General features: G+C 42.1%; 1 protein-coding gene across 6 annotated transcripts in view; it reads left to right on the top strand.

Annotated features, from left to right (window-relative positions):
• HOOK3 (hook microtubule tethering protein 3) overlaps positions 1 to 23251 on the top strand; it is a 113453-nt gene that overhangs the window by 29061 nt on the left and 61141 nt on the right. For all 6 annotated transcript variants that reach the window (XR_003005905.1, XM_024764962.1, XM_024764961.1 and 3 more), the window contains exons 6-10: positions 5640 to 5702; positions 6979 to 7062; positions 13812 to 13975; positions 18239 to 18379; positions 20258 to 20459. Coding sequence is in view for 5 of the 6 variants with exons in the window: in XM_024764962.1 (XP_024620730.1) it covers positions 5640 to 5702; positions 6979 to 7062; positions 13812 to 13975; positions 18239 to 18379; positions 20258 to 20459 (654 nt within the window). In the remaining variant the exon portion in view is untranslated. The remainder of the gene's footprint in view (positions 1 to 5639; positions 5703 to 6978; positions 7063 to 13811; positions 13976 to 18238; positions 18380 to 20257; positions 20460 to 23251) is intronic.

Here is a 23251-nt window from a genome sequence, read left to right as displayed (position 1 = left end):
TGCGGTACGCGGGCCTCTCACCGCTGTGGCCTCTCCCGTTGCGGAGCGCAGGCTCAGTGGCCATGGCTCACGGGCCTAGCCGCTCCGCGACATGTGGGATCTTCCTGGACCGGGACACGAACCTGCGTCCCCTGCATCAGCAGGTGGACTCTCAACCACTGCGCCACCAGGGAAGCCCTATTTTACTTTTTTTAATTTTTTATTTAAAAAAATTTTTTAAACATCTTTATTGGAATATAATTGCTTTACATTGCTGTGTTAGTTTCTGCTGTATAACAAAGTGAATCAGCTCTATGTATACATGTATCCCCATATCTCCTCCCTCTTGTCTCCCTCCCACCCCCGCTTCCTATCCCCCCCGCAGGTGGTCACAAAGCACCAAGTTGATCTCCCTGTGCTATGAAGCATTTCCTTTTAAATCCGACCAACTGACTATGAATCCAGCAGTTCCCACTACCTCCTCAGATTTGATTATTTGCTGGAATGACTCATAGAACTCAGTAACAGTGACGGTTTATTACAGCAAAAGGATACGAATCAGAACCAACCCCCCACCCCCCGAAATGGAGGTCTGGGAGGGTCCCAAACTCAGTCTCTGTTGTCCCCTCCCTGTGGAATCAAGACATGTCACCCTCCCAGCACATTACTGTGTGACAAGACACAGAGGGAGCAGCCAACCGGGGAAGCTCACCTGAACTTTCATGTCCAGCATTTTGTTGGGGTTTCATTTTATAGGTGTGATTGGTTGGATCATTGGCCACAAGGTTGAACTAAATTTCCAGCCCCTGTCTCCTCCCCAGAGGCCAGGCTGGTATCAAGTGGCTCAAAGCCCCAACCCTCCCATATGCGATTGGTTTTCTTGGCGTCACCAGCCCCCAACCAGAGTCATCTCCTAGTTTAAACTATCTAGGGACCCACCATGAATAACAAAGACACTCAGCAGAGAAATCCCAGAGATTTAGCAGCTGCATCCCAGTCACTGGGGGCAAAGGATCGGCCAAATTCTCTATCATACAGGACATTTCAACAAAGCAGAGCTTTTAGGAGAGGATCCGTTTGTCAGTGCTGATGGTAGCAGCGTAAACTAACAAAATGATGGTCAGCCAAGCAAGATATGAGTTTAATTTGCTCTCAAGTGGTCATGGGTTGGCTCCGTAGGCATCAGGGACACAGCTTTCTTGCATCTTGTTGTCTGCCATCCCTAATATGTGATTCCCACCCCGTGGTCAGCCGTGGCTCTTTGGCTTCCAGCCCTCACATTCACATTCCGGCCAGCAGGCAGGGCTGAAGGAAGGTTCTCCACTTCCTCTTAGTAAACTTCCAGGAATTCTCACTCCTGTTATCCAGCTGTTACTCACATTGCCACACAGGGAAGCTGGGGAATGTGGTCTTTTTTCCAGGTGGTCATGGACCCAGCCAAAATTTGAGGATTCTTTTACTAAGCAAAGACAGGAAAAGCAATAAGGGGGCCACTAACTGTTCTGCCTTACTGTCATTGATCCTGTAATTTCACTTTTAGGAATTTATTCTGAGGAAATCTGAAATAGAGAGATGGATGGTGATAATCGTACTGGCAAGCGTTTACCTACACCTACTCTGTGCGGATGGTGCCGGTACTCACTAACGCAGTGCATTTTACGTGCATATTCATTTTGTTTATTTAGTAAATACTTATCGAGCACCTAGAATGCAGTGGGAGCTATAGGAGGCCTTCAGGATACAACTATGGAAAAGATAGACATGGCCTCTTGTCTCACAAAGTGTGATCTAAAGGGAAGAATGGCCAAACGAGCAATTCGAATACATCCAAAGCATTCAGAATGAAAAGTGCCGTGATGGGGAAAAGATAGTAGGACCTCAAAGGAGTGTGTCCCTCAGCGTGGGGATGTTGGGGAAGGGTTCTCAGAGAATGCGGCGTCTCGTCTAAGCACTGGAGGAGAGAAGAGGTCAGGAAGGGCACTTGCGGTCCAGGAGGCAGCCGCGTGGCACGGGGAGGTGTCGGAAGAAGCCTCAGCAGGCGCGGGAGGTGTGGGTGCTGGAGGCAAGGCAAGAACCTTAAGGCCAGTAGGATGCCGAGCAGCTTTGTGGAAAGAGCTGGAATTTTGGAAACCAGTGAATTGCTTTTTAAGGAGAAAATACACTGAAGTCTGTATTTGAGAAAATCCAGGCAGTGAGAAGAATGGATCGGAGGAAAACAAGGCTAGAAAAAAGGAGAGCAGTTGAGACCTTAGTAATTATCTGGTGAGGAACGATGGAAGCCTGAACTAGGTTATGGCGGCTGGGTGGAGAGAAGTGGACAGATTTGAACTTTGTCCGAGCTTTATTTAACAGGCTTGGTGACTGATTGGGCTGTGGAGGAGGACAGGGTGGCTGGATAAAACTATGGAATTGAAGAAGGGCTTTTGTAAGATGATTGTCTGTATGTCTCTATTCAGGTGCAGCTGACTTTGATTTTTTTTTTTTCTGTTGTGGTAAAATACACATAACATAAAATTTACCATTTTCAAGACTATTTTGTAGCATGTATCAATATTTAGTTCCTTTTCGTGGCTGAATGATATTCCATGGTGTGGGTGTGCCACATTTTGTTTATCCATTCATCATTTGATGGACGTTTGAGTTGTTTCCACCTTTTCGGTATTGCGAGTAGTGCTGCTGTGAACCTGAGTGTACGGGGTTGTTTTGAACACCTGTTTTTATTTTATTTTTTAATAAATTTATTTATTTGTTTATTTATATATTTTTGGCTGTGTTGGGTCTTCGTTGCTGCACGTGGGCTTTCTCTAGTTGCGGTGAGCAGGGGTTACTCTTCGTTGTGGTGCTCCAGCTTCTCATTGCGGTGGCTTCTCTTGTTGCGGAGCACAGGCTCTAGGTGAGCAGCTTCTGTAGTTGTGGCACGTGGGCTCAGTAGTTGTGGCACATGGGTTTAGTTGCTCTGCGGCACGTGAGATCTTCCCGGACCAGGGCTCGAACCCATGTCCCCTGCATTGGCAGGTGGATTCTTAACCACTGCACCACCAGGGAAGTCCGAGCACCTGTTTTTAATTCTTTTGGGTATATACCCAGAAATTGAATTTCTGGGTCACATGATAATTCTGTGTTTAACTTTTTGAGGAAGTGCCAGCACAGGTGTGTTTTCCACCGGTGCTGCACCATATTACATTCCCACCAGCAATGTGCTAAGAATTCCAATTTCTCTCCCTCATTGTCAACCCTTGTTATTGTCCATCTTCTTGATATTAGCCATCCTAGTGGATGTGAAGTGTTTTCTAATTGTGGCTTATTTGTATTTCCCTAAAGACTAATGATGTTGAGCATCTTTTCATATGTTTGTTGGGCATTTGTATATTATCTTCTTTGGAGAAATGTGATTGGTAATCAAGTAAATGATAGTCTTTTAATTTTTTAAATGCTAATAGGAAGAAGCCACAGGAAAGAGCAAGATAGAGGTTGAGATAACAAGAGAGAGGATGATAACTAGTACAGGGTCTCTGAGAAGCTGGGAAGAGACAGGGTTGAGAGTGTATTACGACAAGATTGAAGAAGGAAAGGATGGGTATGAATGCTGCCAATTTTGTAGGTTAAGGTGCAGGAAATTGGGGAATTTCTTATCTGGAGGCAAGGTTTTCTGATAAGAATAGTGGGGAGTTGGTGAGGTTTGAGAAGTAGGAAAGGTTTGGAATAATCTCTAAAGGGAACAAAGAGACTGCTGATTGGGGAAGCATAGCTGTACTTTGGGGGCAACTTTGAAGGCCCAGCGGAGACTGGAAACTATATATTATGTTTTATGGTTTAAAAAATATTTATTCTCTCAGTACTTAGCAGTCAGGATATATGGCCAGAAGAGATAGGCAGCTGGATTGGTCTTGGATTGAGATTTTGCCCAGGAGAAGGTATTAAGGTAAGGGAATCGATTATATTGACAAAGTCATCACAATAATAGACCATGAAATCTAGGCCAGAAAGAGAAGGTAACTGATTAAACAGATGATGAACTGCGTAACTTAAAGTACGGAGTGGGGAGGTTTCCAAAAATAAGATGACAATGTTGGCAGAAGAAAGAGGAGTAGGCTTTAGGCAGGCAGAACAGTAATGTTCACGGTGGAGTCTAAGCAAAGTGAAGAAGAATGAACGTAAGATGATGGGCTGTCAGTGAAATCCAGGGAGGAAGTCGGGAGGTATAGGACCTGGAAACCTCATCGAGGTGGACATCCTAGCTGGGATTGACTGGGAGGAGGCTGTGTTCAGGGGGTTTTATTCACAGGTGCTACTGTGTTATGATAAGAACTAACATGTAACAATGGGGACTGGAAGAAAATACTTGTACTCCCTTCTACCCCCCCCCCGCACCCCCTGAATTAGATCCTTCCTCGCTGAGTGTCTGTCACAGCCCTCATCACATGACACTGTATTTGTCTTTTTTACTTGAGCTGTGTGAAACCCATGGCACAGGTAGCTTCTTGAATAGTTCAAAATTATAGACGTGGTTATTTCTGGATGGTAGAATAATGGGTGTTTTCTCTTTGTACTTTTTCTGAATTTTATCTTCCCTACATTGGGTGTTATTTTTTTAATTGGAAGAAAAATCTTTTGAACATCTTTTTATTAACATTCTTACAATAAAAGCATAAAAATTGAAGCCTGTATTCTTTTACTCTTTCTGAGATTTTTTTCCCTCCTAGTTATGCTAAGGGACCTTCACTCTTCTCATGACATTAATATAGAGCAGTGGTTCTCAAACTTCAGTGTGTGGTGCTGGGCCCTAACCCCAGAGTCTCTGATTCAGTAAATCTGGGCAGGGACCCAAGAATTTGCATTTCTGACAAGTTCCTAGGCAATGCTGGTGTTGTTGGTTTGGTGTTGTTGGTTTGGGGACTTCTCAATCAGTGTTGAGAACCACTGATGCAGAGAAGAAGGTACAGCTGAGCATAACATTTCAGTTCTTTAGATAGTGGGATGAAGGCTGAAATCACAAGATCTCTCAATAGTCTGTCCCCACGTTTCTAATTGTCCCTCTCTTTTGCCCTTCAGACAGAGCATAAGAAGGAAACAGGAGAAAATTGGGACATTTGAGTCTGCCCCTGACATTTGTCACAGTCAGAATTTTATCCCTTCTCCCCAAACCCTCACACACCCTCTGGATCTTCTCTGTGTGCAACACAAGGGTGAGAGAGGCTGAGACCTAGATTCGTGTGTATGTGCGTGTCATCACTGAACATTAGCGGTTAATTTGGGCTGATATTGATGTGACCCACGTTTATTCTTCAGAAATAGTTACTTAGTGTTACTATTTTTCTTACTGAAAAGTCAATATTTTAAATATTTAGCCACATTTTAACTTAAAGACTTGTCTTTTTAGTGGTAAGAATAAGTAATACTTGAGTCTCATGACTGGCCCTGCTGTGAAAATGCATACCAGAATTACACGTGTGATTTTAAGTGAAGGCTAATCCTGCAGCAAAACAAAGCTCCAGGCTGAAGAGCTTCAATGTATAGGAAAATGTTCCTTTTACATTTGTGATTTCATTGTAATTTTTATAATTCTATGGCAGCTGGGTGTTCATGTTTGTTGTTGTAAGTGTATTATATAGACTGTCACTTTTTTCTGGTGGTTGTAATCATTCAAATCTTAATTTCAGCTGATGAGTAAAGAGTCTCCTGTCTCTGCTGGGAACGATGCCTATGTTGACCTCGATCGCCAGGTACCTGATCTTGCATTGTTTTTATCCGTGCAGAGATGAAAGGGTGAACTTTACATATTAATGAAAAGGGTGTTTCAGTTGAAATTGCTTATGAAATATATTGGTATAATGCTTTATTTTTTACCTAAAATTCAAGAACGTAAGCCACTTTACTAATGGATATTACACACTCGTAATTAAATTTGTAATTTGTAATTAACATATTATTGTACAACCCACTTTAAAATAAATTAACCTCTTTAATTTACGATAATTCATGTTTTAATGAATGTTAAAGTAAATTAACCTCTTTAATTTACTATAATTCATGTTTTCTAGTCATGTTTTCTTTTTCCACTAGTGATATCTTTCTGTATGCCACGTTTAACACAATAGATGCAGTCCTGGAAAATGGCATGCATTTAATCCTGTGATTTATTTATAATTCAAAAGATATCTTACCTTTTATTTCATGTTATTCTTCAATTGAAGAAGTCTCCTCTACCCTTCATCTTTGTGAAGAAGTGAACTGTCTGGTTTTCACTGACAGCCCATCATCTTACGTTCGTTCTTCCTCACTTTGCTTAGACTCTACGGTGAACATTACTGTTCTGCCTGCCTAAAGCCTACTTCTCTTTCTTCTGCCAACATCGTCATCTTATTTTTGGAAATCTCCCCACTTCATACTTTAGCTTAAGCAGTTCATCATCTGTTTAATCAGTTACCTTCTCTTTCTGGCCTAGACTTCATGGTCTATTATTGTGATGATTTTGTCAATATAATCGATTCTCTTACCTTAATACCTTCTCCCGGGCAAAATCTCAATCCAAGACCAATCCAGCTGCCTATCTCTGGCCGTATATCCTGGCTGCTAAGTACTGAGAGAATAAATATTTTTTAAACCATACAACAATTGTGTTGAAATACATTAGCTATTTATTTTAACAATTGAACCCCTGTTCCTCTAGCACATATATATTTTACCAAGGTGAGATTTCTTAGTTATTACAGAATCAACATTACCAAGAACCAAGTAGCCCTAGGAGATGTATAAGAAAACTTGATATGAGGAAAGAACCAATTTCCAAGTACAGAAGAGACAAGACTCAGGACTAAAAGATGTCTGCAGTTGGAAGAAACCCTCCTTTTGACTCGTGCAGAAGGGTTCTTGATTTCTCCCTGCCCCACAGAAAGAACAGGGGGAAGCGCTTTAGTTTTCTATTGTACATGTGCGATCATTAGTTGTTGTTGCCACGTCATATTGCGATGTTCACTGTAGCTCTTTGCTTCTACGCAGCTGAAGAAAACTTCAGAGGAACTGAATGAAGCTTTGTCGGCCAAGGAAGAAATTGCTCAAAGGTGCCATGAGTTGGATCTGCAGGTAAGAGATCTGGTTTTACACCACCTGTTTGCAGCACGGCTCTGCGTCCCACCATGTGCCCTGGGTCCCACGTGCGGTACAGTTTGGCTGTAACACAGCCCTAGTTTGAGAAGAAAAAGGAAACAGCCTGGAAAAAGAGTGCAGACTGAACAAAGGTCAGAGTTTTCCTTCCTTCTCACAGCCCCATCAAATTCATAATAAATGAATTTAAAATGGGATAAGCCCACGAGAAAAGAAGAGAAAGAGGAGAGAGATCGGCTCTCAGGAGGACTGAGGGAGATTTTTAAAAGCCCTGATTTAAAAGCCCAATTTCCACAGTATAAACACTGTCACAGCGACCAATTCCAGGTTGTTAATGGTTTAATAGTCGGCTCACCAGACTCCCGAATATTTAGCAAGCGGCTTGGTTATAGCCAGCAGCAGCACACCACTGCTCATCATCAACCTCAGAAGGCCAAAATGCAGCTGGGTAAAGTGCCAAACGGCCTTAAAAGGAGTAAAGAATGCAGCGCCAAAAACACCTATAAAGGGGGAGGGAGCTGCTGTAGCTGAACCCCAGAGAAGCCCCCATGCTTGGTGGAAGGCTGCAGCGAGGTGTAACGGGGTCTTCTGTAGGAGAGCTCAGCCCCATTGCCCGTCACCCACTGCAGATACCCTGACCTGTAGCTGGTTTCCCAATCGGAGGGTTCTCTTCTAAAGAAGTTAAGCAAACAGAAGTACAGGAGGTTAGGCCGAGTATTAGTATTGCAGGGTAAGGCCCTTTTCATTTTGACCTTTCTGGATTCCCTAATTTACAGAAAACCGATTCTTACATGTGAGGAAAATCTGTGTAACAAAAAAGAGAAGGGTCAAGATAAACAGGAAACTAGCCCTAGAGGAAGTGGAGAAATTGGGGTAGTAGAAGAGATTTTTCTTTGTATTTTGTTTTTGGTTTTTTTTTTGCGGTACGCGGGCCTCTCACCGTTGTGGCCTCTCCCGTTGCGGAGCACAGGCTCCAGACATGCAGGCTCAGCGGCCATGGCTCACGGGCCCAGCGCTCCACGGCATGTGGGATCCTCCCGGACCGGGGCACTGAGCCTGCACGTCCAGAGCCTGTGCTCCGCAACGGGAGAGGCCGCGGCGGGGAGGGGCCCTTATACCGCAAAAAAAAAAAAAAAAGGACAAGATGCTATTTTAAAAAGAAAAAATCAGAGATCAAGAAACACTAAAAATAGAATTGTCAAAATAAAAAAATTCAATAGAATAGTTAAAAATAAAGTTGAAATCTCTCCTAAATTAAAAGACAGAAAATTAAGAAATAAAATAGTTTGTCTGGGATTTACCTCAAAATCAGGGAGGAGGGGGGAGTGGATGGAAGTCCAGATAGGTGCATAATTGGCCATGTTTTGATACTTGTTAAAGCTGGGTAGTAGGTACACAGGGTTCGTGATATTTTATACTAGAAGCATTTTACCTTGAAAGGCGTAAGAGTTGGTCATTGCTTTGGATGCAGATAGGAAGAAATGTGATCAGAGCACACTTTCTGGGTTATGCAGTAAATAATATTTACCTAGTCATAAGGTTAAGTGCTGTTAATTGCTTTTCAGGTTCTAAAATTCAGCTATACACAAATGCAGTATTTTACAATAATGATAAATAAGAGTTGGTTGTTTTTATGAGCAGGATATAAATAGTCTCTTTGACAGTGTAACATTCAAGTTGTACACTGGGATTGGCAGACTGCAGCCGGCCCTCTGTCTCATGAGTAAAGTGGTAGCGCAGGCAGGCTTGTTCCTTGATGTGCTGTCTCTGGTGCTTTCACGCTGCAGAGACAGGGTTGAGGACTCGCCACGAGACCTGTGGCTCTGAAAGGCTCAGCTGTTCACTGCCCTATTCCTTACAGAAGAGTTTACCAGTCCCTGGTGTGAACAGATCGCAGAGCGAGTGGCGGGGCTGCAGAGAGGTTATGAGGAGATTGGTGGCAGCGCCGTGACACACTCAGCCCTGCAGAAAGCAGTCGTAACACAGGCGTGCTGATGTGACCTCTGAGGTAGCGATGTGAACGCCACTGGTCTTCAGCATCTAGCCCTGCCTGTGGAGAAGCAGTGTTATGAAAGTAAAGATGCGGGTGCTGGAGGTGAGCAGGAGAAGCAGGGTGAGGCAGGGCAGTGAGGGCCCGGTGGGGCCCCCCGTGTTCTCGTCTCACCACGAGGGAGCACAGGCAGTACACGGCCGGCCGCTTCTCGCCATCCAGTCTCAGCTCCAAATCACGTGGTTTATCTGTCATGAAATATTCACTGGGCACTTAGGTGTGCCCAGTACTAACCTCAGCCTCCCTGGGAAGTTCCTCGGTCACCAGCCTACAGTCATCCTCCAGCCTCTCCTCTTAGTCTTTTTTTTAAAAATAAATTTATTTATTTATTTATTTTTAGCTGTGTTGGGTCTTCATTTCTGTGCAAGGGCTTTCTTCGGTTGCAGCGAGCGGGGGCCACTCTTCATCGTGGTGCGCGGGCCTCTCACTGTCGCAGCCTCTCCCGTTGCGGAGCGCAGGCTCAGTAGTTGTGGCTCACGGGCTTAGTTGCTCCACGGCATGTGGGATCTTCCCAGACCAGGGGTCGAACCCGTGTACCCTGCATTGGCAGGCGGATTCCCAACCACTGCGCCACCAGGGAAGCCCCTCCTCTTAGTTTTGCTTTAACCCTCTGCAGAGCACTTTCACTCTAGGTCTTGCATGTATTTATTAGTTTACTTTCTTGCTTAATATGATTTGTCCTTGTTTATATATTTACTATGATGATTTGTTTAGAATATGTAACACATAAGAATAAGTACTGTCTCTGCGTTTTTCATTGTGGTATCCCTTGCACCTGGAAAATTGCAGCAGTGCCTAGCACATGGTAGACCCACGATGAGTATCTGAGTGAGCTAATGAGTGGGCACGTGATGGAGTGAAACAAGTCAATGAGTAGTTGTTCAAAATTGCAGAGGTGGCCAGTGAAAGGAGCAGGAATAGTGCCATAACTATTCGTGGAAACGGGGGATGCTGCAAGTGGCTCTAATTTCACATGTCAGAGGAGACAAGTCACTAGATAATGTGTAAGGTTGATAAATCAAGAAATAGTGGGTATAACATGTTATTGAGAGATGTCAAGTCACAGCCAAAAACAATAAAATTAGGAACATTAAAACTAGTTGTCAGGCTTCCCTGGTGGCGCAGTGGTTGAGAGTCCGCCTGCCGATGCAGGGGACACGGGTTCGTGTCCCGGTCCGGGAGGATCCCACATGCTGCGGAGCGGCTGGGCCCTTGAGCCATGGCCACTGAGCCTACGCGTCCGGAGCCTGTGCTCCGCAACGGGAGAGGCCACAGCAGTGAGAGGCCCGCGTACCGCAAAAAAAAAAAACAAACCTAGTTGTCTCTTGGAAGTAGAAAAACTCAATGGGAAACTGTAGCTTTCCATTATAAGCCCCTTTGCTTTATTTGCTTTTTTTCCTTAAATTGTGTTTATGTATTATTTTAAATTATTCTCCTTGTTGACTAAAAAAAATGCACAACGTGAGAGTTGTGAGTTAAGGTTTCTTTGGGGCAAAATGAGGACAATAGCCCAGGAGACAGCATCTCAGCTCTGAGGAACTGCTCCAAAGTGGTGGGATGGAGGTCAGTATGTATGTGATTTAGGAGAAGAGGGTGCGTGCAGTGAAGCACACGTTCTGGTAGAAGGTGGCTGCCAGTCACGAGGAGCAGTTGTCACCGTTGATGATTTTAGTGCTTTTCTAGATATGAGGAGATGCAAGAATTGGGCTCATAAAATCTTCTCCTGAAAATATCTAACTATCTGAAGGCCTGTTCTGCCAGTTTTCCCAGAGCACGGGGGGCCTCGTTCCTAATCTCTTCCTGAACTCCTTTCAGGGGGCGTTACAGGTCAGCGGCTGCAGCAGCTCATGATTTAATCCTTGTCGAGGCAGATGGCAAGTACCAATTTGTAGTTGACACCTTTTTCTGTGTATGTGAAAAGGATTTCTGCCAAATATATTGAATTAAATTACTTTAGCAACATTTGCTAGTCTGATGAGTCTGGTATTAAGGTGTTGCATTACGCACTCAGCCTTCATATAAACTGACCACATACCAGGCTATAAAGCAATTCCCAATAAAATTCAAAGAATCTGTGTCTTTAGATCATGCTTTCTGACCAAAGTGCAATTTAAGATAGAAATTATTAACAAAGAAATGAGCTTTTAAATTTTAAAGCCTTAAATATTTATTTTAAAAAGAACAAAAGAGCAGAAATGAATGAAATAGACCAGTGGCACGGAATTGAGCTACTACTCTACTCTGAGAAAAGACTCGTGCGTTTATGGAAATCTGACAAGTTAGAGAGCTGGCATTTCAGACTCATTCATTTATTCAGCAAACACTGAGCACCCACTCCAGACCATCCACTGTTCTAGCTGCTGTCGATACAGTGAAGATAGGGGAAAACACAGAAACGGATAAAACATCCCTGCCTCCAAGGTGCTTGCATGCGATAAAGAAGACAGACAGTGAACAGGATAAGAATACGGTCTGTTGTGTGCTGCTGATAAGTATTTTAGAGAACGGGGGACTCGGGGGGACGGGGCACGGGGTGGGAGGAACTAGTTCTGACTGGGTTGTCAGCACAGGCCGCCGGGGAGGCAGCAAGTTAGTAAATCCTAGAGGGTGGATAAGCAGCCTCCCAGGCTTCCTGCGAGGCTCATCTAGGCTCAGCGCACAGGCCTGATGCGGGGCAGCTGGTGTCTCTGGGAGCATGAAGGTGAGGGCAGCAGGAGTGAAGCCTGGGGAGAGGAGTCCGTCTGCAGAGGCCTGACAGGCCTTGGTACAGGCTGAGTAAATAAATGGGAAGCCGTTGGAGGCTTGTGAGCAAAGACGTCCTGTGATCCGAGTTTTATTTTAATGGATTATGGTGGCTGCTGGGTGGTGAGGGCCAACTCAAGGAGACTAATTCAGAGGCCTTCACAATAATCAGGCAAGAAATTAGGTTGGCTTAAATCAGAATTGAGGGGCGGTTAGAAGTGGTTGAAATCTGTCTGAAGGCAGAGCCGCTGATGTTTGCTGAAAGAGTGGGCGTGGGTGTGAGGACGAGATGGGACAGATCCTGCCAGAGCAAGTGGAAGGACAGAGTTAGCATCGCTGAGATGGGGAAGACAGTGGGAGGGCAGGGCGGGGTGTGGGGGAATGAGAGTCCCACCTGGACAGGTTAAATTCAGAGGCCTGGTGGACATCCAGGTGGACGTGATACCCAGTGCGGGGTTCCAGGCTGGAAATAGAAACATGCGAGCTGTCAGTGGATAAATGATGTTGACAGCCCAGAAGCTGGAAGCCATCAATGTATTTAGAAAGGAAAAGCCATGCATGTGCCAGAGGCAGGGAGGTGAAGAGGGCTTGACTGGAGTAAAGAGGTGGCACACAGACCAGGAGAGGGAGGTGTCCTGGGAGCCACAGAAGCCAAGGTCGGCTGATCCTGAGGATGGTGGGGCAACGGCCCAACTGGAACAAGTTCCAGAGAAAATGGGTATGCAGAGGGAGAATCAGAAATGGCAGGAGATTCCTGTTTTACGTGTTTTGAGATGTAGTCGACATACAACAGACTGCTCATCTTTGAAGTGTACGGTTCTGATGCTTGTTGACACGTATAAACGTGCGAAACCACCACCACAATCAGGATAGTGAGCTCTCATGACTCTGGAATCCTCTTCCAGTCCCGGCTTCGCTTTCTGTCACTGTAGATTAGCTTGTGTCTTCTAGAATTGCATATGAAAGGAGTCATACACAGTGTACTCTTTCTCTGCCTGGCTTCTTTCATTATTTTGAGATTCATTCATGTTATCGGTATTAATAGTTAATTCTTTTGTATTGTCAAATAGTATTCTGTTGTATGGATGTGCTGCACTTTATTTATCCATTCACATACTGGTCAACATTTGCTTTTCTGTATTACAAATGAAGCTGCTGTAAACATTCTACATCTCTGTGTGGACATATGCTTTTAGTTCTCTTTGGTAAATAAATACCTAAGTGTAAAATGTCTGGGTTATGTGGTAGTTGCATGTTTAATTTTTTAGGAAAATGCGAACCGGTTTTTCACAGCCTGTGGAACATTTCACGTGCTGAACAGGTGTGTGAAGCTCCCATCTGTTTTCATCTTTACCAACACTTGGTACAGCCAGTCTCTCTGATTTTCAGCATTCTAGTGGGAGTAAGTGTATGGATATAACATTGTGGATTCAATTTGCATTTCCTTAATGACTAATCATGAATATCTTTTTGTGTGCTTAGTTGCCATTACATGTCTTCTTTGGTGAATTACCTTTTCAAATGTAAAATAAAGAATGAATTCTGGGCTTCCCTGGTGGCGCAGTGGTTGAGAGTCCGCCTGCTGAGGCAGGGGACACGGGTTCGTGCCCCGGTCTGGGAGGATCCCACATGCCGCGGAGCGGCTGGGCCCGTGAGCCATGGCCGCTGAGCCTGCATGTCCAGAGCCTGTGCTCCGCAACGGGAGAGGCCACAACAGTGAGAGGCCCGCGTACCGCAAACAAAAAAAAAAAATTCTTGCTTACTCTTACGTACTGCTCTGCCTGTGCAATATTCCAAAATAATGTCAGTGTTTTAAGTGGAGGTTGCTTGTACTTCTTTAAAAACAGGCTTTAATTCGTAATGGTAATTCACAAGTGATTATGCGGATTCCAGTGTAATTGGAGAAAATAACCACTGTCTTCCTATATTCTAACAGGTTGCAGCATTGCAAGAGGAGAAAAGTAGTCTGTTGGCAGAGAATCAGGTATTAATGGAAAGGCTGAATCAGTCTGATTCTATAGAAGATCCTAACAGTCCAGCAGGAAGAAGGCATCTGCAGCTCCAGACTCAGTTAGAACAGCTCCAAGAAGAAACATTCAGGTAAGGGACAACTCACTCAGATCTCATTTTTTTAGATTTGGTAATGTCTTTTTTTTATATATAAATTTATTTTATTTATTTTTGGCTGGGTTGGGTCTTCGTTGCTGCGTGCGGGCTTTCTCTAGTTGCGGCGAGCGGGGGCTACTCTTTGTTGCGGTGCACAGGGTAATGTCTTTTCAAGTTAAGACTATAGCGTTAGGACTTTCGGGTAACTGCAGATCAGGGAGGCTGTGCAATTAGCCACTTCCCAAAAGTCTTCCCACACGACATGAAGTAACTGCTCATTTAGGAAAATCTATGAATGCTCACCCTCAATATGACTTGCAGACAGAATGCCCCAACTGAACAATAACTGTGAGTGAAAGGAAGGAAGCAAATACCAGCCCACCTCCATCCTGCCAGGCACTCTGAGGCAAGTAAAGGCAGACAGAGAAAAAAATCAGAGACAGAGGAAGAACTAGCGAAGGGGCCTGAGGGTGAGTTGGAGCAGTCGCTGCAAAGATTAAATTCGCTCAAAATCAGAAATTACTTTAAAACAAAAAAGGAAATTAGATCACAAACTGCAGGGATAGGAATTCAAAGTAAGTGTACCTTCTTAAAGGACCAAATGCCAAAAAAATACACAGGCACAGAATTTAGAGATTGGTGCCCTTTCCAGAGCACCGTTTAAAGAAACGCAAAATAAAGGCCAGGTGCGTGGGTTATGGAGACAAGCCTATTTAAAGGGCGAGCTGATGTAAAGGGGCAGTCTTCCAGACACATCTTCTGGGAGAGGAAAAGGCCAAAAAGAAGGAAGAGGGCCCATTGGCGATTGGATGGTGAAAGGGAAAAGAAGAAACGGAAAAATTTGGTGTCCTGCAAGACAAACTAGAACCCCAAAGTTGAAGGACTTGGCAGTATGATAAAATACTGTGTTGTGATTTACTAGAAAAAATATCCTGGCCTGTTTCTTACCCAACCATAGATTTTCAGTGTCAAAACTGGGAGAAATTAAGTTTTTTTAACTTGTGCAGTGACTCAGTCCTTTGTTTCCCCATGAAATGTTTCTGCATTTTTTTTTTTTTTTGGCCTTGACGGGAAAAAATAAACAAATTTTCTTAGTCTTCTCAGAAACCTTAGACAAACAATCCATCCCCTATGGTCTACATCTGTGGTTCAAAGTGTGATCCGAGGACCCTCTCAGAGAGTCTTCAGGGCCCTCTCTTTTCCAACTGCATTTCTGTGCTTGGCTGGATCTCCTTCCTATACCGCAGCCAAAAAACCATCACAGCAGACCAGTGTAGAAACACCTATGGGAACCCAGCTGTCTTCTACTAAACCAGATGATTTGAGTCACAGAATATAAAAAATATTGCCACTCTCCTCACCATTTTTTGGTTTTAGAAAATAGAGTTATTTTTCATAAACAGTATGTTGTCTGTATTAACATAATGGGTTTATTACTATTATTTTCAAATGACTGACATCTCATTTATGAGTATTCTTTAAATAATTCCTGAATAAAATAGTAGCAAATTCAATCCAGTACTAAAGTAAGCTTTATCCCAGGATTGTTAACCTGTTGCGTATTATTAAGTCTATTACAGTAACTATTAAATGTATTATAACTCCTCCAATCCATAAGGTAAAGGAGAAAGAAAAATATAAAATAAGCTTGGTACACGAAATTCTCAGTAAAGTTAAGAATGAAATGAGGATGAGTATTAATCTATTATTTGACATTTTTCTAGACATTCTAAAAATCCTGGCTTTGCCACTTACTAGCTGTGTAACCTTGGGCATGCCTCCATTTTCTCTACTATAAGATGGTATAATAGTATTATCTACCTTCTAGAATTTTTGTGAGCATTAAATGAGTTAATATATATAAAGTATTTTGAGAATATTGCCTGGCACATAGATGCTATATAAGATTTCACTGTTATTACTTTTCTAGAAAATGAAATAAGAAAAAGAAATGAGATTAAAATATTGGAAAGACAAAAAGTATCAATAAACGATGATTATTTGTAGATAATATGTGTGTCCACCCAGAAAATATAAGAGAATTAACTCAGAAGTTCTTAGAACCAATAAACGTTTAACAGGGAGAGGGTAATGTGAGACTGCTGCATAGGTCATAAGTTTTTTTACCAATAACTAGTTAGTATCATCAGGAAAAACTTCCATTTATAAGTATTTAAGTGAAGAATTAAAAAAAAAATTAAGTACAGGCTTCCCTGGTGGCACAGTGGTTGAGAGTCTGCCTGCCGATGCAGGGGACGTGGGTTCGTGACCCGGTCCGGGAAGATCCCACATGCCGCGGAGCGGCTGGGCCCGTGAGCCATGGCCGCTGAGCCTGTGCATCCAGAGCCTGTGCTCCGCAACGGGGGAGGCCACAACAGTGAGAGGCCCGCATACCACAAAAAAAAAAAAAAAAAATTTAAGTAATATGAAGGAGTTAGATGACAAAAACTTCTAAGTTATACATAAAACATAATACTGTGTGGAGAGAGAGAACATATTTTTAGGTGTTTTTAATGGAACATTGTAAGAATGCCATTTTTTTCTTAACTTATATAATTTGAACTTGATTCCAATTCACATTTTATGTTCATCTAGAAGTATTAATGAACAAGAGATTCCCAAAATGTTTTGAGAACAAAGTATAATGAGGGAATACTGGCCACACCCAAGTACTAATATACTAATGAAAATAGCTTGGTACCAGTGCAGCAAAATAGACACCAGTGACACAAATGAAGATCCAGAAACCAGTCCAAGTATATATAAAAATACATAATGTGATAAAGATGGCATTTTCTAATCAATAGGGAAAGGTTAAATTATTTGTTAAACAGTTTTGGAATGGTTGGTAGATATTTTGGCAGGAAAAGTTAGATTCCTGTACTACATCATATACCCAAATGAATTCCAGGGAAATTGAAAACGTTAATGTTAAAAATGAAACTGTATAAATACTAACAGAAAACAAAGAATTTAGAAGGAAGAAAAAGTTCTAATTGCACATTAGAAGTAGAAACTATACTTATATGGGGAATCTAAAAAGAAATGATACAAATAAACTCATTTACAAACCAGAAACAGACTCAAAGACTTAGAGAACTTATGGTTACCAGGGGGAAAGGGTGGGGGGAAGGGATAGTTAGGGAGTTTGGATCAACATGTTCACACACTGTCATATTTAAAATGGATAACCAACAAGGACCTACTTTAGAGCACAGGTAACTCTGCTCAATATTGTGTGGCAGCCTGGATGAGAGGGCAGTTTGGGGGAGAATGAATACCTGTATATGTATGGCTGAGTCATTTGCCGGGCACCTGGAACCATCACAACATTGATAACTGGCTATACCCCAACCTAAAATAAAAAGTTAAAAAAAATTAAAAGAAGTAGAAACTATGAAGTGTAAGATTCATCAATTGAATTACATAAAAATTAAGAATTTCTGTACATTAAATACTTACATAAATAAAATTAAAAGTAAGTAGGGCTTCTCTGGTGGCGCAGTGGTTGAGAGTCGGCCTGCCAATGCAGGGGACACGGGTTCGTGCCCCGGTCCGGGAAGATCCCACATGCCGTGGAGCAGCTGGGACCGTGAGCCATGGCCGCTGAGCCTGCGTGTCCGGAGCCTGTGCTCCACAACGGGAGAGGCCACAACAATGAGAGGCCCGCGTACGGAAAAAAAAAAAAAAAAAAAAAAAAAAAAAAAAAGTAAATAATCAATGATAAATATTTGTGACATGAGAAAGAATCTTTTAAATCCAAAGGAAGGATGTATGTTAAACAAAACAAATTAATATAAATTAGGAACAATATTATCTATATTTTGGGGGGAAAAGATCTATGAATAGAAATCAGACTGGAGGTTATACTCCAAAAATATTAACAGGAGGTATCTGTCTAGAGAAATGCATAATTTTTATCTTCTTTGCTTTTTTGCATCTTGTGAATTTTCAAAAGGAATATGTGTTAATTTCATCATTGAAAATAAAACTTTAAATAAATTATAGCTGCTATATTTTGGCATCTAACTTTCTGAGTAGAGGAATGGTGATCCGTTGTTACCTTTCTGCAAGTCTTGGAGCAGTAGAATCCGTTTCCAGGATAGTTAAAACTTGGAAATACAGTGTATGGTCACAAAAGTAGGAGACAAATCCAAGAAGAATTTATTTTCATGTTTTTTACTTACTTTTCCTGTTCTAAGGAGAATTATTAGACAGTAAATAGTGCTTTCTTGGTCTGTTTTGTTTCGGTTACAGACTTGAAGCAGCCAAAGATGACTATCGAATACGCTGTGAAGAGTTACAAAAGGAGATGTCTGAACTTCGGCAGCAGAACGATGAACTGACCACTTTGGCAGATGACGCTCAGTCTCTAAAAGATGAAATAGACGTTCTTAGGTAGACAACCTTCCCATCTCTGTAGAATCTCACACCTGTGATCCCCCAGAACAGTTCTGCCACCGATTTTACAAACTCTAGGGTCTTTGAGCACAGGAAGATGGGTTCAGATCCCAGTGCTGCCATTTAGTCAACCTCTATGGAACCATTTTCTCATCTGTAAGGTGGAAATAACACACATACCTACCTCAGACTGACATGTGGAATTAAGTGAGGTGATATTTGTAAGCACTTGGAACAGTATCTGGCAGATAAGTGCTGTATATAAATGTTTGTTAAATAGAAATTAACCTCTGGCCACCACTTCATACTTGCGTAGCTCTGAGCTTTTCTCATTACTACTCCTGTTCTTTCATTTTGCGTCCTTCAGTCACTTGGTCTTCCTCTTTCTCGGATACCGTCACACCCACACACATGGCTCATTTCCTTGCTGGACTCAACTGTTCTCTCGCTGGGCACCTCACTCCCTGCCACCTCGTTTCTGCACCATTCTGCTTGTGTAATCTATCCTCTGTTGGATCATTCCAACCATCTATGTTTTATGCGTTTGCTCTCTGAATGCTGAGAACAAACAGGGAAAATCACATAGTGAAGTAGTTTTGTCCTACTGCAGATTAGTGATCTTACTCTCCACTGGGCCCCTCCCACTGGTCCACCGCTCTCCTGCCCATCCGTGTGGGCTCCTCCCACTGGTCCACCATTCTACCGCCCATCCGTATGGGCTCCTCCCACTGGTCCACCGCTCTCCTGCCCATCTGTGTGGGCTCCTCCCACTGGTCCACCATTCTACCGCCCATCCGTATGGGCTCCTCCCACTGGTCCACCACTCTACCGCCCATCTGTGTGGGCCCCTCCCACTGGTCCACCGCTCTCCTGCCCATCCGTGTGGGCTCCTCCCACTGGTCCACCATTCTACCGCCCATCCGTATGGGCTCCTCCCACTGGTCCACCACTCTACCGCCCATCCGTGTGGGCCCCTCCCACTGGTCCACCATTCTACTGCCCATCCGTGTGGGCTCCTAGCACTGGCCCACTGTTCTGCTCATCCGTAGATTGCTCTGTCTCCTGTTTCTCCCATAGCTGCTATGTATTTTCATAACTCTTCTCACCTGACTGACCCCACCACACCTCTCCTGTGCTTCAGTCTCAGTAGATGACACTGCCTCCTGCATTGAGGAACGAGGCCATAACCTATGGACCCTCCATGTGCTGTGTCTCCTGCATTCGCGCCCATCTTTTCTCTTTTGCTTCTAGAGTGCAGACCTGTTACTCGTCCTCCTGTCCAGTGCTAATTCCTTCAATGCTCTGGGTCTCAACCCTTCTTGCTTCTGCAGGGACTGTGCTACATCAGTTATCATTTCCCTTCACATTTGAATCTGCCTCCTTAGCATACATTTATATGTTTCTGTCCCTCTTATCTTAGAAAAAGTGAGAGACCTATTATTCTCTCCTTCCCCCCAGAACAAATTTAGATTACACAAGGTAAAGTTTACATTCTTTCCTTAACCCACTAAAATTCACCACCGCCTGCCCCACTGCTCCACCAAAACAGCTGTTCCTCTGGTCACTAATAACAGCCTAATTGCCAAATTATTTGGACAGTGTACAATTTATTTTGCTTTTGTGCTACATGTGACTCTGTTGGCTACCCCCTCCTACTTGCATTCCTTAAATTTTATAATGTTGTCTATTATAAATTTTCCTGTAACTTTGGTCATACTTTTGAACCTGCACGAAAAACTAAGCTGGACTCACCTTTGGTCTTATAATTTCTTTAGAACGTGTTACTTCCCGGCAATCCGCTTGGTTTAGCACTGCCTACAGCAGCTTTACCATTGCGGATGTGTGTGTGATTTCTGGTTTCCCATCTCATTCTAGACATTCTTCTGATAAAGTGTCTAAACTAGAAGGCCAAGTGGAATCATATAAAAAGAAGCTAGAAGATCTTGGTGATTTGAGGCGTCAGGTTAAACTCTTAGAAGAGAAGAATACTATGTATATGCAGAACACAGTTAGCCTAGAGGAGGAGCTGAGAAAAGCCAACGCGGCTCGAAGTCAACTCGAGACGTATAAGAGACAGGTAAGGAGAGCAGCACAATTTCTTAACACCGTTTCCAGCTGAGCTCTCCAGTGTAACGCTGGCTTATCAGAGTCCACTGACTTGTTTTCATGGTATTCGGTTTTTCACCTATGAAACTTAGTGCTTATCCAGGGCTTATTGGTTGGTCTCTATAGCAGATCCTTTTATTATCTGTTATTTTTAATGTATTGTGTAATACTTGAGAAATACACAAAAGTAAAAATACAATAAGTATCCATGCTTAATAAACAAAACACTCTCCCCCTCCTCATTGCAGTAACCACTAGCCTATTTTGTGGGTTTTGTGCCTACGCATCTCTTTATCCTTCCCTGTACATACACACACACATACATATATGTGTGTGTGTATCCCTAAAAACTTATAACACTTTTGACATTTCAAAACTTTATATGATGATATAGTGAAAGTTCTCTTCTGCGATTTGCTTTTGCTCAGTGGTATTTGTGAGATTTGTTTTGTTGATAGTTGTAGCTTTATCCCATTCACTTGTACCAATCTGTAGTATCCTGTTGAGTGACAATACCACATGTATCCATTTTTCTGGAGAAGGACATATAGGATGTTTTGTCTTTTTCTTTAATATTGCAAGAAAGGCCACTGTGAATAGTACTGAACATGTCCTCTTGGATACATGTGTGGAAGTTTTACAACTATGTGGAATATCTTCCTTAGAGAGCCTTCATTTAATTAGATATTGCCAAATGTCCTCCACTGTGATTTTATTACCAGCAGGCAGTTTGTATGAATTCTTGTTGCTCCACATCATCACCAACACATAGTATTATCAGACTTGAAATTTTGCCAGTTGAAGGATGGATTTGAAATGATGTCTCTTTATGATTATACTTTGCGTTACCCTAATTGCAAATATATTTACTGATCACATTTCTTTTGTGAATTGCCTATTTTTATCTTTTATTCATTTTTAAAGTTGGATTATTTCTTTTATTGATTCTAAAAGTTCTTTATTTGTTCCTAGTATTAATCTTTTGTCACATGTTGCCTTTATTTCCTAGCACTCTGTGACCTGTCCTTTTACTTTTTTTGAGATTGATAATTTTAACATGATGAACTTTAAATACCTTTTTCTTTATGATTTGTGCTTTTTATAAAAAAATTTTATTGGAGTATAGTTGATTTACAGTGTTTTGTTAGTTTCAGGTGTATGATTTGTGCTTTTTATGTCTCAGTTAAGAAGTCATTTCCTATATAAAGATGTAACACTAATCTCTGTTTTCTTTACAGAGGTTTAAAGTTTGTTTTGTACATTTAGGTCTTTAATTCACAAGAAATTGATTTTCATATAGGGTGTGAGGTAGGGATCCATTTGATATTTTTCGTCTTTGTGGACAACCAGTCAACCTAGCAGCTTTTATTTAATAATCAGTCTCTTCTGCGGTGCCCTACAATTCTATCTTATCATATATCTAAAGTTACCATGTTATATGTGGGTTTGTTTATGGCGATCTCTTCTGTTTCATTGGTCTGTTTGTCTACTCTAACACCAAAACACTCTCTTATCATCTATAGATCTTTAGTAATTTTGATATTTGGGTAGTACAGATACCCGCACCCTGTTCTTTTTCAAAATTGTTTGTCTATTCTTGGACCTTTCCGTTCCCTTTAAACCCCAAATCTTTGGAAATTGGAATTACATTGAATCTGTTGATCAGTTTAGGGAGAATTGACATCTTTATGACAGTAAATGTTCCTATCAATGAATATGGTATCTTTCCATTTATTTAGATCTTCAGTGTCTTTCAATTAAGTTTTATAATTTTCTTATAAATATCATGCACATATTATATTATAGTTACTCTTAGTACTTTATGTATTTGGTTGCTTTTGTAAATGCAGTTTGAAAAAGAAAAGATAACCATCTTCAATGTGTTGCTCATTTATGTGATTAAATTGGTTTTTATATGTTGATTTTACAATCTTGCCAAATTCCCATATTATTTCTAATAATGTCTATTAGCTCTTTTGGCAGAAGTCATATTTTGTACAAATAAAAGCCATTTTGTTTCTTTCTATGGCATACCCTTTTTTTCATCTTAATCAACATGGCTGACCTTTAGTACAGCCTTTAATAGAAGCAATAATAATAGGCAGCCATTTCTTGTTGATTTCATACACAGTGCTTTAAATGTTTTACCAGTATATTGTAAGGATTGCTATAGGTTTTGTAGCCACCTTTCATTAGGATAACAAAATTTCATTGTATTCCTAATTTGCACAGGTGTTTATCTTAAATGGATGTTGAATTTAATCAGCTACACCTATTGAGAGACTCCTATGCTGCTTCTTCTTTCTATTAATCTGATGAATCATATTAATGGATTTCTATGTTTAAACCATCCTTGCATTCCTGAGATAAACTTAGTTCAGTCATAGCAGATTTATTTGTGGTTTCACATAGTTAAATTTGCTTTGTTCATTTTACTTGGAATATTTTGCCTCTATGATTTGTCTACTTAAAGTTTTCTATCTCGTGCTTTCCTTGTCTTCTGATTTTGGCATCACAATTGTACTAGCTTACGGGCTTCCCTGGTGGCGCAATGGTTGAGAGTCCGCCTGCCGATGCAGGGGACACGGGTTCGTGCCCTGGTCCGGGAAGAGCCCACATGCCGCAGAGCGGCTAGGCCCGTGAGCCATGGCCGCTGAGCCTGCACGTCCAGAGCCTGTGCTCCGCAACGGGAGAGGCCACAACAGTGAGAGGCCTGTGTACCGCAAAAAAAAAAAAAAAAAAAAAAAAAAAAATGCAATACTT

The sequence above is a fragment of the Neophocaena asiaeorientalis genome, unplaced genomic scaffold (assembly GCF_003031525.2).
Source record: "Neophocaena asiaeorientalis asiaeorientalis breed wild unplaced genomic scaffold, Neophocaena_asiaeorientalis_V1.1 scaffold14, whole genome shotgun sequence".
Taxonomy (NCBI): domain Eukaryota; kingdom Metazoa; phylum Chordata; class Mammalia; order Artiodactyla; family Phocoenidae; genus Neophocaena; species Neophocaena asiaeorientalis.
Note: the sequence above shows the minus strand (reverse complement) of the source record. Positions and strands in the feature narration are given on the sequence as shown.